General features: G+C 45.2%; 2 protein-coding genes across 2 annotated transcripts in view; one reads left to right on the forward strand and one right to left on the reverse strand.

Moving 5' to 3' along the window:
- Nucleotides 1-1,732: 1,732 nt before the first annotated feature.
- Nucleotides 1,733-9,257, forward strand: brcc3 (BRCA1/BRCA2-containing complex, subunit 3). The gene is made up of 5 exons (XM_079581005.1): nt 1,733-1,946; nt 2,480-2,725; nt 5,813-5,992; nt 8,166-8,495; nt 8,941-9,257. Exons 1-4 carry the CDS (start codon nt 1,866-1,868, stop codon nt 8,433-8,435), a joined length of 777 nt encoding a protein of 258 aa, XP_079437131.1. The 5' UTR covers nt 1,733-1,865; the 3' UTR covers nt 8,436-8,495; nt 8,941-9,257.
- Nucleotides 9,258-13,801: 4,544 nt separating this feature from the next.
- Nucleotides 13,802-19,761, reverse strand: part of cfap44 (cilia and flagella associated protein 44) — a gene marked incomplete at its 3' end in the record, with an annotated part of 58,384 nt that continues 52,424 nt past the window's right edge. The window contains exons 32-35 of the mRNA XM_079581147.1: nt 19,371-19,572; nt 17,747-17,907; nt 16,050-16,184; nt 13,802-14,020 (exon numbers count right to left, since the gene is read on the reverse strand). Coding sequence (XP_079437273.1) covers nt 13,802-14,020; nt 16,050-16,184; nt 17,747-17,907; nt 19,371-19,572 — 717 coding nt within the window. The remainder of the gene's footprint in view (nt 14,021-16,049; nt 16,185-17,746; nt 17,908-19,370; nt 19,573-19,761) is intronic.

Consider the following 19,761-nt stretch of genomic DNA (forward strand, 5'->3'; position numbering starts at 1 on the left):
TCGTTATGGACAAACTGCGACTAGCACAGAAGTCCAATAACAGAACACCACTCGGGTTCAGATCGGGGAGGCCGTTCTTCCCAATCACTCCCACCCAGGTCTCACTGTTGTTACCCACGTGGGCGTTGAAGTCCCCCAGCAGAACAATGGAGTCCCCAGTCGGAGCACTATCTAGTACCCCTCCCAGGGACTCCAAGAAGGCCGGGTACTCTGCACCGATGTTGGGCCCGTAGGCCGAGACAACGGTGAGAGACCTGTCCCCGACCCGGAGGCGTAGGGACGCGACCCTCTCGTCCACCGGGTGAACTCCAACACGTGGCGGCTGAGCTGGGGGGATATGAGCAAACCCACCCCAGCCCGCCGCCTCTCCCCGCGGGCAACTCCAGAAAAATGGAGAGTCCAGCCTCTCTCCAGGAGTTGGGATCCGGAACCCAAGCTCTGCGTGGAGGTGAGCCCAACTATATCTAGCCGGTATCTCTCAACCTCCCGCACAAGCTCAGGCTCCTCCCCCCCAGCGAGGTGACGTTCCATGTCCCGAACACCAGAAGCTGTGCATGCGGACCAGGTCGTCGAGGCATCTGCCTCTGACTGCCACCCAGTCCTCTCCGCACCCGACCCCTACGGATCCCTCTGTGGGTGGTGGGTCCACAGGAGGGTGGGCCCACGTCGTCCCTTCGGGCTGTGCCCGGCCGGGTCCCATGGGCAGAGGCCCGGCCACCAGACGCTTGCGTTCGGGCCCCAACCCCAGGCCTGGCTCCAGGGTGGGGCCCCGGCTGCGCCATGCCGGACGGCGTCTCAGTCCTTGTATGTTGTACATCCATAAGTGTCTTCTGAACTGCTCTTCGTCTGACCCGTCACCTCGGACCTGTTTGCCATGGGAGACCCTACCAGGGGCATAAAGCCCCAGACAACATAGCTCCAGGATCATTTAGGTGCTCAAACCCTCCACCACGATATTATTGTATTAATATTAACACTTAATAAACAAAAATAGACCTGTAACCCTACACTTTTGTTTTCCCCAAATATTTTTCCCAAATGTGTCTAAATTGCTTTGCTTTATTGGCCGTCAGAAAACAGTATATGGCTTGAGCATTTGCCTCACACAGTGCAGCACATAGAGTTGATCAAGTTGTTCCTATGTTTGTTTGTTGCTTTATTTGTCATTATTCATGAACTGTACGTGTGTAAGTGAGAACTGTAAGTGTGTCCTCTGTATTTAACCAGCCCTCGGCGCCACCGGACAGGGGCGGTCTGTGTTAAGTTAATGTTAACAACATGCTTTAATTTAGTTTTAGTCTTAGTCTTTTGACGAAAATGTTATTTGATTTTAGTCGAGAAAGATTCTCGTCAACTCTTCGATTAGAATTGCATGTAAATTTAGACAAATTTAGTCGACTTTACATTTATACTATATATTATAATCATATTTAATCAGGGTCCTCTGCTTCAAGGAGCTTCTCCACAGGGTTAAGGTTAGGGCGGGACTGTAGCGCTCTATGACTGAAAGGCTGACTCTGATTGGCTGGGCCTTAGCCCGGACACAGTTCTTGTAATTTTCGAATATTGCATTTTTCTTTCAATCTTGCTGGCCAGAAATGGTCCCTAATGTGATATTGACGAATACCTGCAACTGCAAACAGTTTTGAATTAAATGTTTTGATTACTCCGATACAGTAGAGGGCAGCATGCGGCGTGTGTCGCCGCTGCTCGCTATGTGCCCGCCAGAAAGAAGAAGAAGAAGAAGAACCCGGAAGTACCGGTTTGTTTGGAGTTGTTGTTGTTGTTAGCCTCGTTAGCAGCGCGTTTGGCTCGTGTCTCTGTCCACAGCTTGTGTTGGACTGTTTGATGACCTGGACAGAGGGATGGCGGTGAGCGCGTGTCACCTGGAGTCTGACGCCTTCCTCGTGTGCATTAGTCACGCGCTCAGCACGGAGAAAGAGGAGGTCTGCTGCTCCTTCAGCCGTTTACTATGTAGCATTTCAGCTTTTCATAGTCAAATGTCATTATGTTGTGCAAATGGGTGCGTAGTTCAAGAAAATAAATAGATAAAGGCAATAACAACAGCTGCAAGCTCGGAGCAAGGCATGTTACGTATAGGAGGCAATTTGAGCGCTGAAATGCTCTTGTTAACTTGGCTGCATATCCGAAACATTGCCTCTTCCTCTTCAAGCCTTGGTGGCCAGATGTGGTGATGTCGGCATTGATTGGGAAAGTAGACAGCATTTCAGTGTATTGCCAAAAGTATTAGAATTAAGAATAATCTTTTGTTAGTTTTGTTCGTTCTGTTTATTCCAATAAATTCCCATAGAAAATGTCCAACTTTGAAAGTTTTTTTCAGCCCTAGACTCACTGCTTGATGATGATCTATTTGTACCTCAGTTGGTTAGAAGAATGACATTAAAGAACTGGACTCCAGGGTTTATGGACTGGCGCTGGCCTGTGCCCCGCTGTGACTGCACCCCCTCCCTCTGTGCAGGTGATGGGGCTCTGTATCGGGGAGCTGGAGCCCAGCCGGGTGGTCCACGTGCACTCGGTCATCATCTTGAGACGTTCAGACAAACGGAAGGACCGTGTAGAGATCTCCCCGGAGCAGCTGTCTGCAGCCAGCACTGAGGCGGAGCGGCTGGCCGACTCCACGGGCCGGCCCATGCGAGTGGTGGGCTGGTACCACTCCCACCCCCACATCACGGTGTGGCCCTCCCATGTCGACGTGCGCACTCAGGTACTCGGCCAAACTGAGTCCTCGATACTAAATCAATACTAACAGTGTTGAGAATTGAGAAAATGCAAATAATAAACTCCAACTTGCTTTAGTAATAAGGAAATATGAGTAGGGCTGCAACTAACAATTATTTTATCATCGATTAATCGACCGATTATTTTCACGATTAATCGATTAATCGCTTGGCTGTGAAAGGTGCGTGGAAATTGTATTTTTTTCAATTTTTTTATCACATAGAGCTAAAGTGGCGCCGCTTGAGGACGCGTGGATGGAGTAAACTTAAAGTAAACGTTTGTGGGAGGCTCTTTGTGCTAATTCTGCTTTGATTGGACGAGACAGAGACAGATATTTCTGAAATTTACGATGTACAAAACACTGCAGACGCTCACTTTAAAAAACAAAGTAGGTTTTCATCCAAAATACATAATTGTCATGTCTTTTTTGCTCAATTTTAGTCTGTGTTTACTAGAAAACGATTAATCGATTACTGGAATAGTTGACAACTATATTAGTAATCGATTAGTTATCGATTAATCGATTAGTTGTTTCAGCCCTAAATATGAGCCTTAAAGCAGTACTAAGTAACTTATTTACCTTAATAAATCCTCCCCGTAGTCCCTGTGGGGGTGATACAAGTGTTTATGGGATGATTGGAGGGTCTTTCATCGCCCCCTGGTGTCTCTGGACAGAAAACCATGTTTGCAACTTGACTGCCCCCGGTGCGGAAAGCAATACACACTAATGTAATCACGAAGAAGAAGCTAGCATGCTAACGGGGTAAGCTAACTGCGGGCTAACGTCACTTTAAACAGTATTTACAGCCAAGTTTGAGTGAAAAAAAATATTTCCGTTGTATAATTGGATGCACAGTAACCCTCTCTCCCTTCGCCTTTTCTGTCAACGTAGTATTTACTCTCCAAGACAATTAACAAGTTAAAAAATCGTTACTTGCTACTACACCTGCAGTTGTGCTTATGGCCTCTAGGGGGAAGAGTTACTTAGTACTGCTTTAATATTGAGGAGCAGACGATACTCTGAAGAAGTCGTCTTCCTTTGACGCACCTTTATGCAAGAGTTTGAACAAATTTGTTGTTGCAAAATTTGTGTTCCAGAAATCATGTTTAGTTAAGCTCCATTTATCCTGCAACATCACATAAATAATAGGTAGCCTATAGAACACTGAGAACGCCACACTAGGTCGACATATGAAAGGCTGTGTACAGATTGCATAACAGAAGCTGTTTTATATTACTTTGAATTGCTTTATTTTAAAAATAAGTTTTAGACCGTTTTGCAGAATAATACTTCCTTAATAACACTTCTTCTCTTGTTGGAAATGCTCTTAGAAAGTTAGAGCAACAGCTAGTCCTCCCCAGGACATTTTAATGAATCAGTTTAGTGCAGTCTGGTGTATTTTTAGGCGATAATATGCTGTTTAAATCAGCCTTATACATTTACAGTGATGAAAATCAGAACTGTCTACATTATGATTATTTCCTTTCAAAAAAAGAAGCAAAACACAGCTTTTTATGGCTGCAATTAGACTACTTTTATTATATATTCTATTTATTGTTTTTCATGTACTGCCAAAATCCTGTGTTAGTTTCCCAGCGGGGAAGACACTGCAGACAACACTAAAGACTAAACTAGAAAAAAGCTGTGAAAATAGCAACAAAACTGAGACGAAAACAATGATGAAGATGTGACAAAAAAGTGAGAAAACTTTGACAAAAAAATGACAAAAAAATGACAAAAAATTGATTAAAAAACATTACAAAAAAGTTACACAATGAGTTGAATACCCCCCCCAAAAAAGATGGAAAAAATTTGATGACATGAGGAAAAAGATCCATTTTGATGAGTTTTGTAGGTCTTAGCTTTCAAATGAGGCGTTACACTGGCCTACAGCATTTGGGTAAAGCTGAACTGGAGAAAATGCTCTCAGTTCAGGCGGGAGTTAAGGGGTTGAATTAGAAAGGTTTTCAGAAGCATGTGTTTTAATTCTGTTTTGAAATGTGTCTTGTAAGCCCACGAGAGCTGAGCACTTCTGTGAAAGACACAATAATAAGAATAAATCAAATCAAATAAATCAATTCATTGTCCTAGCTTAGCGATAGCATGAAGGCCGTGAATCTGCGGTCCTGGATCTGCAGCGGCTCCATCTGCAGGTTTACCGCTGTGCTGTGATAAACCCTCGGAGCGCGGCGGTGCGGTAAACCTGCAGACTGGAGCTGCTGCAGATTCAGGACCGCAGATTCACGGCCGTCTTGTATCGGACCCGTCCAGTCATCAAATCCGATCCAATCCGATACTCTAAAAAAGCCTGATCGGCTACCGATACTGAATATCGGATCGGTACATCCCTACTAGCAAGGTGACCGCTCTTTCTCTGTCGCTGCACCCGCTTGTACCTTAGACAGGCTGAGTCACTCAGAATTTTTAAGTCCAACCGAAAACGTACCTTTTTTCTTCAGCTCTTAACTTGATTCTAGGGGTGTCCACGGTTAAACGATTCACCGATAAAGATTGCGTAACCGCGGAAAAGCATTTTGCTCTGTTAAGAGTAGTCTGTAATCTGCAGTGACTGTGAAAACACTCGGGGCTCGGAGTAGAGCCGCTGCTCTTTCACATTGAGAGGAGCATCTATTTCAGATGCCTCCCGGTGTTCTACCCAATTGGAGGAAGACAGACATACCCAGGACCGTTGTCTGCTCCAACGCTTTATCACGGCACCATTGAAGGACATGGTATTCACTAAAAAGTATATTTTAAAATACTGATAATTCCCACTATGGTTTTGGAATGTGCTTTCAGTAAAACCTTATGCACTCCTCAGCGTGTCCTCACTTGTCAGGGTTTTCCGTGGCAATAAAAAGCGTCTTAATTAAGGCCTAAATGTCATTTCTACTGGCATTAAATCTAAATGTCCTCTAAATGGCATTGCTCAACTGTCTCGACTTTAAATAAATATAAAGATTTTGGCTCAAAGCTCATTCAGCTGTAGTTCTGGCTGAAACGGGCAAGGTTTATTTGTTGAGAAGCTTCTGTGCATCTCAGTGTTAAAATGTGTCTCTCCCCGCGCTGTAGGCCATGTATCAGATGTTGGACCAGAGCTTCGTGGGCCTCATCTTCTCCTGCTTCATCGAGGACAAGAACACGCGCACGGGCCGAGTGCTCTACACCTGCTTCCAGTCCACGCCCAAGGGCCAGGAGTACGAGCGGCTGGAGATCCCCATCCACGTGCTGCCGCGGGAGGCCATCAGCAAGGTGCGTATGGTTTTAATCCTCAGTCAGGTGGATAACATCTGTGGTGTGTAATAATCAGTGAAGCAGCAAATTACTGAAGAAAAAAATGTATATTAACATTTTAAAGCTGACAAACAAAGCTTTTTAATAAAACGCTAGACATGACACTTGTTGACGTGGCGGCCATCTTGCAACTGCACATGTTTCAAACACAAGTCCCGCGGGCCGGATGATTTAATCCGGGTAGAACCTGGGTTTCTGAGTATGTCAGTCTCTTGCCCGTCCCTCTGTGAAGTTATGGATTTTTAAATAAATAACCAGAATGCTCACTGCAGCCACTAGAGGGCAGCTTAGATTTAAAAAAGGAAAGAATTCCACACAGGTAGGTCTTTGCTAATGAGGACAGAATGGGATACTGCTCTGCATTGTCTCTCCACCACAGGACAGGCAGACAGAGAAACAAGTGATCCTGTACAGTAAGTAGTAAGGTCCTCAAGGGCCTGCTGGAGGAGGAGGCATGACGCTCTCACTGCTGTGGTCCAGATGTGCTGGATGTGAGCTCTGTGGCAGCACATCATGGTCCTGGTTCTTAAATGATAAAAAGACATATTTCAGAATTTTGTTTCATTGTATTACATTTCCCTTAGGCACAGTGTTAAAAATATTTACCTGTTGCATCTGTGATGTTTTCAACTTTATTCTTTCAAAGACGTCTTCCCTCTCTCTGCTGCCAAGATGTTGCAAGGTCCGAAAGTGTGGATCCAAAGCACTGCTCTGCAAAAACTTTTCATCCTCTCCTTGGCATCTGCCAGAGGGATTCTTCAGTATGGTGGCCTTCATCTTCAATCATTTGTTGTAGTGGTGAAGTGAGAGATATTGTTGGTTGTCAAATGTGTCCAAAGTGACTTTTGTCTCAGTTCATAACTCACAAGGGCTGTGGCAATACTCCATGTGTGCACAGGGTGACTGAGTAGTTTTTGTTTGGTGGTCAGCCCGGCCTCGGCTGTAGAACTGTGATGAAAAACACGTGTGACTGCACCGAGGAGGGGGCAGCTCACTGCGTTTACCTGCCAGGTTCAGCACCTTATGTGAGGAGACAGTTCGGCTTCATTTACTGTTACACGCGTGTTGCTTGTGTTGTCAGTAGCAACAGCCATGCTTGTGACAGTGTTGTCCAGCCCCCCCTCTGACTGCAGACTCTGACTGCAGACTCTGACTGCAGACTCTGACTGCCGACTCTGACTGCCGACTCTGACTGCAGACTCTGACTGCAGACTCTGACTGCAGACTCTGACTGCAGACTCTGACTGCAGACTCGACTCTGACTGCCGACTCTGACTGCCGACTCTGACTGCCGACTCTGACTGCCGACTCTGACTGCAGACTCTGACTGCAGACTCTGACTGCAGACTCTGACTGCAGCCTCTGACTGCAGCCTCTGACTGCCGACTCTGACTGCAGACTCTGACTGCAGACTCTGACTGCAGCCTCCGGCTATGTTTATGCCAGTGTGTGACTGACTGTTTAAGGCTCAGCATCATTGCCCGTGTTTCCCGGGATACATCGCGCTGTCGTAGGGCGGTGCTTGCACCTGGTCCGTTGTCTGTCCACCATCCTCTTCTTTAAGGTGTGGTGACACAGCGAAGCCTAAATGCTTCCAGACATCTGACCGAAAGCTGCGGGGGCTGGCACAGTCTCCACATTGGGGGTGTTTTCATCAGTATCCGCACATCAGCGTGCACTACTATTGGCTCAACAATGGCGGTTCTAGTGGCGACGCAGCACAAAGGATCATGTTCTCTGTAGTTCACAGTGTGCTGTCGCGTGGGAGCCGGCTTATTCTTGTTGTTTTTTGATGGATACCTGCCCTTTTTAATATCGTAGCACGGCCATGACGATATCGAGGCACTTTTACTACCGCGATAACAGCAATATCGTTACATCCCTAACGAATGCTTATTGTTAGGCACTGTATATATAATACTGTATATATATGGACTATTTGTTTTCTTTACGCTATTCATAAATGTAACAGTGGTTGTGTCATTTGTAAGAAAGAAAAATAAAGCATGTGTTTTTTCCTTGCTCTTGTTTGGTTAAAACGTAACAAAACAAAGCTCTGCATGATTCTTCCTTTGCTTCAGGGCCCAGTAAAACTGGATGAAGTGCATTAAGTGTGTGGTGTGCCCCTCAGGCCTGTCTGGACTCGGCAGTAGAGCTGCCCCGGATCCTGTGTCAGGAGGAGCAGGACACCTACAGGAAGATCCACGCCCTGTCCCACCTGGACCCGGTCACACGCATCCACAACGGCTCGGTCTTCACCAAGAACCTGTGCAGTCAGATGGCAGCGGTCAGCGGGCCACTGCTGCAGTGGCTGGAGCACCGGCTCAGCCTCAACCAGCGCTGCATCACGGAGCTGCAGAGGGAGAAGGAGAGGCTGAGGGAGGAGCTGGAGACGCTGTAGAGCTGCAGAGGGAGAGGGAGGGGCTGAGGGAGGAGCTGGAGACGCTGTAGAGCTGCAGAGGTAGAGGGAGGGGCTGAGGGAGGGGCTGAGGGAGGAGCTGGAGACGCTGGAGAGTTTCAGAGGTAGAGGGAGGGGCTGAGGGAGGAGCTGGAGACGCTGTAGAGGGAGAAGGAGAGGCTGAGGGAGGAGCTGGAGACGCTGTAGAGCTTCAGAGGGAGAGGGAGGGGCTGAGGGAGGAGCTGGAGGCGCTGTAGAGCTTCAGAGGGAGAGGGAGGGGCTGAGGGAGGAGCTGGAGGCGCTGTAGAGCTTCAGAGGGAGAGGGAGGGGCTGAGGGAGGAGCTGGAGGCGCTGTAGAGGGAGAGGGAGGGGCTGAGGGAGGAGCTGGAGGCGCTGCAGAGGGAGAGGGAGGGGCTGAGGGAGGAGCTGGAGGCGCTGCAGAGGGAGAGGGAGGGGCTGAGGGGGGAGCTGGAGGCGCTGTACAGGTGCTGAGGGAGGAGCTGTAGAGGGAGAGGCTAGCAGACTTCCTGTGTGTGATGAAGAACTCGTCCAGTCCTCAGTGATAGAAGCTGAGGTCCTCTCCAGTCTCCATCTGCTTTGGAGTCTGTCCTCGTTCAGACAGATGTTTTAGGGGAGACTCTAATTTTTCAATTTCCAGGTTCTGGGCTAAAATTAACCTGTAACAAATGCTTCCCAAATCTTCCCAATACGTTGATATTCTTGCGTCGATTCAGTGTTTCTCCATAGATGTATTTTGGAAAAGTAAATCCACTGGCAAAATAAAATGAGCAAATCTTTGTATATAACGTGTGAACAAAATAAATCCATAAATATAAAACTGACTCTGTTCATTATTCACATTTTCTTGCCACAAATAGAATAGGCTGTGATTAGTGTAAAAAAATTCAAAGTTGCCTCTAACTTTAAGTGAAAGAAAACTGGCAGTATATTATTGGTAATCTACAGCCACACCTTTAAATTAGAAAAATGTCCCTGAAGACAGACTGAAATGAGAAGGTAATAAGGGCTAAAATGGGCATTTTACATTAAAGTGCATATGACAGGTTTTAATACTTTTGAAAATATGACTTACTTAGAAGGATAACATCTGTTGCAAGTTCACCAGTTGCATAATTCTATATTTTTTTCAGTGAAGCAGCAATTTTAATGAAGAAATGTTGAGCAGAAAAGTTATTTTAATTTGAATTTTAAGCCACTGACAGGAAGTGACAGAAGAAGATCACATTCCACTTAACATGGTTGCACGACAACAGTTTAAAATTGTTGGTAACACTTTATTTTACACGACCCTTGATAGTGTAAAATATCACCGTATATTGTACATAACTAAATTTAGTAGAATGTAAAGTGCTCTGTAAAAATGTGTAATAACTTGTACCTATGGGTTAGATACACAATGGAATAATATGTATTTGTAGGTACATAATGTAATAAGACATAACTCTAACCCTAACCTTAAGTGTCGTATTACATTATGTACCTACAAAGTACTAATACAAGTTATTCCATTGTGTATCTGTTTTGACCGCCGAGAGAGACCGTACTATCAACAGTGCAAGGATTTTTTTAATAAACACAGAGTAGCTAAATGACCTTGCATTGTACTTGGGTTATGTAAGAGAATATTCTGAATAAAAGTAATAGGCTATTTGGAGCTTATTGTGCTGTGGAGTTAGTGGGTTTAAGCTTTAGTTAAACAAGGTTGGCAACTTTTGTGCTTCAGAGTATTTATTATCGGTGCCTTTGGTCCTCCCTGTGGAGCCCCGCCCTCTGCTGCCTGTGTTAGCCCCGCCCCTGCACTGATGCTGAACAGGCTGAGCCTCTCGGGGGGGCTCGGGGCTGTGCAGTGGGGGCTTGTTCGATCTGCTTACGAGCGATACTGCAGTTAATCACTGAGAGAAAAGCCTTTCGCATGTTCACGCTGACGATTGATTAATCAACTGTTTCTGTCCGATGTCCGTGAATATGAGGCATATTGTTACGCGGTAAAAACGGACTGAAAGTGCGGGATGTGCAGGGCCGGATTTATGCAGGGGCTCACAAAGGCTAAGCCCAGGGGCCCAGCAGGTTGAAGGGCCCCTGGGCATAAGGAGAAAAATGTGTGCTCAGTGCGGGCTGTCAGACTCACTCACATGTAAGGCTTTATCAGATGACTTTTTACCTGAGACTAAACCAGGTCTAAACCAGGACTAAACCAAGACTAAACCAGGACTAATCTGGGTCTAAACCAGTTCTAAACAAGGTATGAGCCATTTTCATTGAGCTGACACTGGGAAAAAAAAATCTGTACCTTTTGGACCATTGCACCATTAAAATAAAATAAAAATCTCAGTGGGAGGACCTCCAGACCCCCCTTTTAAATATGTCCCCCCACAGGTATGGCAGTAGCAAAGGTTCTTCCATAAGGAACATGGGGTCATTATGTTAAACTGTTTTGTTTTTCACAAATTTGTCTTCTTTTTTTTTTTTTAAATAGTAGCCTACTATGTATGTTTAGTACTAGTATGTTTAAGAGGTTACTTCTGCATGTTTAATAAAAAACATTCATTTATCCTTTCATTGTAGAGAGAGAGAGAAATCCAACAAACAGACATACAGTATAAGTACAGATGTTGTTGAGGTGCTATATAAATAAATAAATATTGATTGATTGAGTGAGTATCTGGGGGGCCCTGAAAAAACTTTAGCCCCGGGGCCCATTTGACTTAAATCCGGCCTTGGTGATGTATAGACTTCTTACTGTTCCCACAGCCTTTTGTTTCCAAATCAGTTTGAAGATGAAATGCAGCAGGAGCTCACCACTTGTGCCAGAATCAAATCGCGTTCGTCCACTTCTGATGAAAAGTCTGATCTTCCCCATGTGTTTCCTGGTGAGTCACATAACAGGTTAATGTCATGGTCTGCTTTCTGTTGCCCTGTTTTAGTTTGTTTTCTTGTGTTTATGTCCTTGGTGTTTTATTTTGACATGTCTTTTTGGTCTGTTGTGATGTATTGTTTGACTTCCCTCTCGTTATTGCCTGCCCCGCCCTAATGTGTTTCACCTGTGCCCCGTTTCCTCATGTATTTTTTACCCCCGTGTTTCCCTTGTTCTTGGTCAGTTCATTGTCTTCATGTCTGTTTTCAGTTGCTCCTGCTTTATTTTTGTTTCTTGCCAGTTTCTTGATTTTTGCACATATTAAATCTCGTTCTGTTGCAGTCTGCATTTTGGGCCATTTCTTTCTTCATTTTACTTTAAACCGTGACAGTTAAGTGGAAACAGGGATGTGCCTAAAGTCATAATAAACCAAACACATGCAAACAAACTGAAGTCAAAACACCATTCACTCTGTTCATTGCGGCTCCAGCTGATGTCGGGTCACGTGACCCCGGCGCGCTGCCGTGGAGAAGCTACTCGCAGCTCGGAGAAATAGAAATGCTGCTCATCTGTCCATACATCCGATGATATTAGAGCGTTTATGGAAAGAGTGTATGTGAATAGCCATAGATCATCTGACAAATAAATGATAATTGATGATCCTCTGAGCCTGTACTTTCAAATATTGTCTTTCAAGTTTGGCATCAGAATGAAAACTCTAAATTTAGGCCATTTAGAGTCATTTTCTACCTAATGAACCTCCACGAAAAAAAGCACTTTATAAATAAAGTTTGATTGATTTGTTTCTTCACATAAAGCGAAAAACGCTCATAATAGCAGACGTTTTCAAGTCATTTTGTTTTTTATTTCAATTTGCCAAGCCCCATACACAGAAACACAACTGTAAAGTACAGTAAACGTCAGCTCAATGTCACAACTAGTAAACACACAGTTTTGAGCGCAAAAAACGTGCACTCATTGACATACAACAAACGTAGCACACAAACAAAGGGGGGAAAAACCCTAACAAAAATCAGCAAAACTTGGTTCCAGGATACCGAGAGGAAGCAACGCAAATTGTAAGCGCAGATGAAGAACTCCCGGGTATCGATCATAGTCTCCTATGTCTGCACTCACTCACTCCCAAAAAGTATTGTAAGGCAAGCATTACGGTAACTCAAATAAGTACAGTCACTCACAGATGTCCTCCTCGAGCACGTCTACAATGGCCGAAGCCGCTGGCGCACTGTCAAAAGAGTACTCCTTCCTGTTGAACGTAAACTCCAGCGTCGCAGGGAATCTCATCTTGAATCTGATGTTTTTGGCAATGAGCTTTTGGCACACATCATTGAAAGCTCTTCGTTGCTGGGTGACATTTTGGGGGAAATCTTGACGAAAAAAGATAGCGTTTCCCTGGAATTCCAACTTACGACCTGCGCTCCTGGCCAGAATCTTCACTTTATCCGCAGAGTAATTAAGCTTCATTATAACCGGCCTGGGAGCGCTTGATTTGAGGCGGCAGCCGAGGCGGTGACATCTATCAAGTGTAATACGGCCATTAGCTGTCTCCAGGTTCAAAGACGTCGGTATCCAGGTTTCGAAGAAGGGTTAAGGCCCCTCCACGCCTTCTTTCACATTAAGAATTTTGATGTTGCCCCTCCAGCTCCTTGCTTCTTGCTCGTCCAGTCGGTTAGTAATGCTAGCCAGCTTTTCTTCAGCGCTAGCTATTTTAGCCTCCAACTCCATCACACAGTCCTCTGTGTTAGAGATGCGCTGCTCGGCCTGGTCTAGTCGCTGAGCCTCGCTTTCGATCTTGGCTGTGATTGTATCCAGCTTGTCGGAAATCTGTGACATCCTCTTGTCAATTACTGCTACAAATTACAATATTATCCGATGCATGGTTTAAGGTCATTAGCGTTAGCCTCAGCAGCGTCGCCATCTTTAGCGTTGAGCTCGTTGTTAGCTTGGCTGCGGGTGAATCGTTGAGGCTTCTGTTTATCGGTGCTATCCGATGCCATATCCTTACCAGACATTGTTGCGACCCCTTAAGCTTCAGCTGTACTTATGTAAACTTGCGTATGTAGCCTTAAAATATAACTTTAGCGGTAGCTTGGTCGGGAGCTATCGAGCCCGCACCTCTCAGCTTGACGTCATCACCGGAACTCCTTGATTTCAATTTGAATATTGATTGAACGAATGATACACGGATTCTCTGGGCATCCTGGTTTTAATCACTGCAAAAGTACAAAGGTTTGACATCCTTATTTCACAAGTATATTCAATACATGCAGTACATATTATTGTGAGGTCCACAGTCAGACTCACAAACTCAGAACTCAAATGAACGGTAAGTCTGTGAGCGAAAAAGCTTTTGTGTTTGGGAATAAGCCAATGAGAGCGTGTTACATATGAAAAATGATTTATAAAGAAATGGTCCTCGCAGTGTACGAGTGTTGGACTCTAGCGTAGAAACCTTCATCCAGTGCTAACGTAATCACTCTCCCGGGATCACATGCTGCTGGTGGGCGGGGCCTGGTGGCTGTGGGGCTGGGTCTGATGAGCCCGGGGGAAGGATGTGTCCTCCTTTTCGGGACAGCAGGTGGAACTCAGCGCGGAGGGCATCAGCCTGCTCGGCCTGGGCCCTCACCAGCTCCTGCAGATCTGCGATGTCCCGCTGGTCCCCGCGGCTCTGGCTGTTCTCGAACTCTCTCCCCTGAAACAGTCCACACTGGCGTTACTGTCCCGGCGCAGGAGGAGACGAGATGAACGATACGACTAAAATCACAGGCAGAACATGACAACTAAATAAAGATTCAGAGACAGAGAGAGGAGCAAAGTGGTTCAACAGCCCATAAATACTTGGACAATGCTTACCATGAAGCTACGAGTGCTGTTTTTTAGCTTCTACTGAACAATCTGCTGTGAAAAAACATTCATTTGGACCTGATTTTGACTTTATTTGTGTGTGATGAATATATTTATAGTCCACCGGGAAAGGACTATAAACAGTGAATTCCCATGAGAGGTTTTCTCTTGATAAATAGGTAGAAAATAGAACCAAGCATACAGGCTGGAATCACCACAATTGCCATGTTCGAAGCTGCCAGAGGGGGAAAACAAAGATATTTTCATACTAAATCAAGATACAGAGACATGGAGGGGAGCAAAGTGGATCAACAGCCCATAAATACTTGAAAAATGGACAATGCTAACCAGGAACTACCGGACAGTAGCACTCATTCCAATTCTTATGAAGTGCTTTGAGCGGCTCGTCATGCACCACATCAACTCTGTTCTCCCTCCCACCCTTGACCCAAACCAGTTTGCTTATTGGTCCAATCGCTCATCTGAAGATGCCATCTCCACTGATCTTCATACAGCCCTCACTCACCTCGAAACAAAGGGCTCCTACGTTAGAATGCTGTTTTTAGACTTTAGCTCAGCATTAAACACTATAATCCCACAGCAGCTAATACACAAACTGCTCCAGCTGGGGATCAACACATCACTGTGCAACTGGCTGCTGGACTTTCTGACGGGGAGATCACAGGCTGTACGTGTCGGAACCATCACACTGAACACAGGGTCTCCCCAAGGCTGTGTGCTGAGCCCCCTCCTGTTCACTCTGCTGACCCATGTCTGCACTCCAAAATACGACTCGAACCTCTGCATCAAGTTTGCAGACGACACAACAGTGGTGGGCTTCATCAGCAACAGAGACGAGTCAAACTACAGGAGTGAGTGAGCAGTCTGGCCATGTGGTGCTCACAGAACAATCTGTCTCTAAATGTGGAGAAGACAAAAGAGATTGTTGTGGACTTTTGAGGAGCGTGGGTCCAGCATGCTCCTCTAACAATCAACGGTGCTGCAGTGGAGAGGGTGACCAGCACTAAGTTCCTGGGTGTGCACATCACAGAGAGGCTCTCCTGGACCATGCACACTACATCACTGGTCAAGAAAAGCAATCAGCGTCTCTACTTTCTCATTGAGAAGAGCCAGAGTCCCAGCCTCCGTTATGTGCAACTTCTACAGAGGGACTATAGAGAGCATCCTGACCAGCTCCATCACTGTGTGGCACGGCTGAAGGTGCCTCCCGTGCATCGTGAGATCAGCGGAGAAGATCTGCGGAGCCCCTCTCCCCTCTATTAAGGAGATACTCCACCCGTCTCACCCGCAAAGCTGTCAAAATCACCAGAGACCCAACACACCCATCACACAGGAGACTGCGGAATCCTGGAACCAGCTCCAGTCGACTGAAGAACAGTTTTATCCACCAGGCTGTCACAAAGCTGAACTACCGCCCTTCCCTGTGCTCCCAACCCTCACTCCCCACCCCCCGCTCCACAATCAAGGACGAGAGAATGATTTCAATTCATTGACAAACAAATCGACTAATAAAAAGAAGTTAGAAGAAAAAAAGAAGCTAAAAAGAGTGGAAAAATTGTGATTGCATAAAACATACTTCCTCAGCCCTGGGCATGCCCCTAAACTGACGCGTTGCTGTCTGTATCTGTACTATTGCTACTTAAGTTTCTTTTGTTTTGTTTCACATAGACCTGGCACGCTGGCTGTGTCAGACGGGAGTAACACTGACCAGTTCGATACTATAACCACAGTTTGAGTCATATTAGGTTCTCTGTAGAGGACATGAAAACCTAAAAAATGCTACTCCTCATAACCATTCAGATTGTGATTTAGATTTGAACAAGCCCTAGTTTCAACTGTGAACTTGAACTTCTTACCATTCTCTTCTGGCGCAAGTGGAGCTTGTGCTCCAGCTCTTTCTTCTGGTTGAAGAGTTTGTTCAAGTTGACCAGGCGCTTTGTGTTGCTCCTCGTAGCCTTCATCAGAGCCTCACGGGCGTCCAGAACCTTCAGCTGAGGACAACAGGGAGTTGTAGTATCCAGACATAAGCGTACACTGACCAACATCAAGCACATTTTTGAATATTGTCACCACTTGCAGACACCTTTATAACAAAATAACTGGATCTTCGAGGGAGAAAACTTAAACTTTGTGTTTTATGTGCTTTCCATCGCTCAGCTTGCTCTACTTCAGGAGCAGGAGCACGTGGAGGTGGGGTTTGAGACGCTGAAGTGCATGAGCCAATTACGCACAGTTGTCTGTCTGCTCAGTTTTCCGCGTTAGCGTCCTGAAAATATTTCTAACTACGTGGACGGTCCACGCAGAAATCAATGGCGAGATTCAAATTCAACGAGAATATCGTGTGGACAGTCTGCAGCTACCAAACAGTATGAAAGGCCACTAGCGCCCGTCTGTGCGTCTAAACTCCACGCGGAATTGACGTGCGGGAAGCAGACCACCATTATCAAGCAACAAAGGAAAGAAAAAGAATCTCTCTGCTGATGAAAAGTTTGAAATAGTTGAATGCCTTGGTCTAGGTATTTTCAAATATTTTTCTTTTTGTAATTGTAATAATAATTTTCCATATATTATGTTTTTACTACAGATTTGAGTTTCAGAATATGATATGACTCTTAAATGCAGCAGAAGTCTGAAGTTCTGTCTAAAGCAGAAGCTCCTCAACTTCCTTCCTCACTTCTCAGTTTATGACTGAAGAGCAATGAGGCCTCAGCCTTTTTACTGGAAACAAAGAGCTCACTGTATTTAGCGGGTCAAAATGACCCGCGAAGGCAACACAAGGGTTTAGTTCCAATAAAATCTATTAAAATCATAATCGTACACAAAATGACACAAACATTTTAACATGAATCAAATATGCTGATGACCTGGCATTGGTCGCACGTCTCACTAACATTGACTCACTATGTAAACTCGACCGTCGAGCTTATGAAATGGTTCCAGGACAGTAACCTCCAAATTAACGTAAATAAGACAAAAGAAATGTGCTTCAGCAGCCAAAGGAAACTGGAGCCGTCAAATCCACTGTTCCAACCACTTCAGTTAAACGGACATGATGTAGAGCAAGTGGACTCATTCAAGTATTTAGGAACAATTTTGGACAATTCTTTCAGATTAAACGAACATGTTGACTGTGTTTACAAGAAAGCACAGCAAAGACTTCGTCAGCTGAGAGGGTATGAGGTCAGTGACCACATCTTAACAAGGGTTTATCAGTGTTTAATTGAGAGCGTACTGATATTTAACATAGTCTCTTGGTTTGGTCATTTAACTGTCAAAAACAAAGCTAAACTTGGCAGAGTTGCTAAACAGGGCAGTAAAATAATAGGCCAACAACAAACCAGTTTACCTCAGTAATATAGTAAAGCAGTGCATCGTGTCTGCAATAAGATCACAGATGACGATAGCCATCCATTGTCTGACAATGTCCGGACGGTCTCGACACGCACCGCTGACATTCTCACCGATTAGACTTGGGCTTTCCATTCCCCATAATAACACGTGCACGCCCCCTGCTGCTCGTCACCTGACTGAACTATCAGCTCTTTGGACTTACATCCCACTCTTTGATGTCTCTGGCGTACTTGGCTTCGCGCTGACACTTCTCCTGCTTCAGCTCCTCCAGGACCCTGTTCCCAGAGAGGGTCTGCAGCGCCTGAAGGTCCACGAGCCGGCCGAACTTCATCCTCATCAGCTCCTCGCACCGTTCCTTCAGCACTGAAAGCACACAGTCACTGCAGCATCAGCCGCCACAGACAACTACAACTACACTTGTTATAAGACAATAGGTTAATCCTTCAGCCAGGCGATTCTGACGGGTTGCCTGGCATTGAAGGAAGGGTTAATGCAAAGGGCCAACTTTCCTACGGGGACGAAACAAGCGACTGCAATGTGGTCACGTCCGGAGGCTGTGGTTGGCAATTTAATTATGTTTTAAATCAGCCATTTCCGAAGTCTGAGGATTCGCAGACCCCTTATTGATCCAAAATCTCCCAGGGACCCCAATAAAAATAGTTCTATGATAGACAAAAACTATGTTCACAATCACAAACAGGGCATTGCTTCCCTTTCGTTGTAACAGGTGGGTCATTTTATAACAGAGTTTGAGGCCTGGGCTCAGGACTGACAAATAAAGCACTTACTTACTTAAACAACAGCAGCGATCACCCGTATGGAGCTCACCTTAACCTTGGATTAGAGCATGACTGTGTAAGACAGGTCTCGAGGATGACAGTACTTTGTTTCTTCCCCTATAGATACAGACGGCATCTCTGGAATCGCCCATATATGGTCATTTTTGAAAACAGTTAAGGGGGAAAACAATTTTGAAAAAATGTATATTTTCTCTAATTATTCAAAAACTACTGTAACAAATGCTGAAATATGAACATAGTTTCTACTAAATAATGATGCAAAGACATGGGGAGGAGCAAAGTGGTTCAACAGCCCATAAATACATGAATAACGGAGAATGCTAACATAATGCTACATGTTAGCATCGGGCTAATGCTAACGGTTAGCCAGCGCTTGCTACAACTGCCGTTTTTTCACTTCTACTGAACAATCTGCTGTGAGAGAATATCCATATGGGCCCGATTTACACTTGACTTTATTTATGTGATAAATAAGTTGATATTCCACCAGAAAATGGCTAAAAAGAGGGAAAATTGTGTTTCTCTAAAGATTCTATTTTCCCCCTCGGCGAAGCCACGCCCCCTTTTATGACGAGATGCCGTCTGTATCTATGCCAACACTGTCTTCCCTTTAATGGGGCTTGTCCTGTCCCGTTCATCATTCTTAAAGTGTAAAATAAACGCATCAGATGAAATTCACATAAAAGGCTTGTCTGATATGATATTGTTTACACCTCTTCATCGGTACAATAGGGAACGATTTGTGGAAGAGAGAAAACATCAGAAACAACATTTGACCGATGTGAAAATGAGCGAGGAAAACAAACCAGAAAGTAGGAGTAGGGACCAAGAATGTGTTTCAAGATAAATGCAAAAAAAACAAAACAAATGAAAGTCCAAAACAATGAAAAGTTAATTCATTTTCTTAAGGGAATGTGAAGCTTATCGCTTATAGATTTACTCACAGTGGAAAGAGTCACTCAAGTAAAAGTACAGCTATTTCAAAATAAGTCTAACCCACCGAGGGCAACTATTTGAGTGTGGTACCATGAATGCACGAGTCCATGTCTGCACACTCCTGCTGCAGCCGCACATGCTGCTGACGTGCTTGGTGGAACAGCTCTCTCTGGTGGCTCTTCTCGCGCTGCAGCTCGGAGATCCTGCTCTGGAGACGCCTCAACTCACGGCAATCCAGCACCAATGCCAGGCCCAGGTCAGTGAGGAGCTCCGCGTCCGACAGGAACTCCATCTGAGACGCAAACAAAACAACAAGCGCAAACTGGCTCAGAACCAGCCAGATCTCAACAAACTAAAAAGAAGTGAAGTGTCTTGCCCAAGAACACAACAACAGTGTGCACACTCGTTGCCAATGTTAGCATAGCCTGAAGCTAACGTTAGAGTCACGGTTAGTATTGTCCATTTAAAGTATTTATGGGCT

Source organism: Gobius niger (genome assembly GCF_951799975.1).
Source record: "Gobius niger genome assembly, chromosome: 22".
In the NCBI taxonomy this organism is placed as follows: Eukaryota; Metazoa; Chordata; class Actinopteri; order Gobiiformes; family Gobiidae; genus Gobius; species Gobius niger.

Excerpts from the sequence above, each read along its gene's own strand:
- brcc3 (XM_079581005.1), top strand. The coding sequence starts at position 1,866 with ATGGCGGTGAGCGCGTGTCACCTGGAGTCTGACGCCTTCCTCGTGTGC. Across the intron at positions 2,726-5,812 it reads ATGTCGACGTGCGCACTCAG|GCCATGTATCAGATGTTGGA; the intron begins GTACTCGGCCAA and ends CCCGCGCTGTAG. Across the intron at positions 5,993-8,165 it reads CGCGGGAGGCCATCAGCAAG|GCCTGTCTGGACTCGGCAGT; the intron begins GTGCGTATGGTT and ends TGTGCCCCTCAG.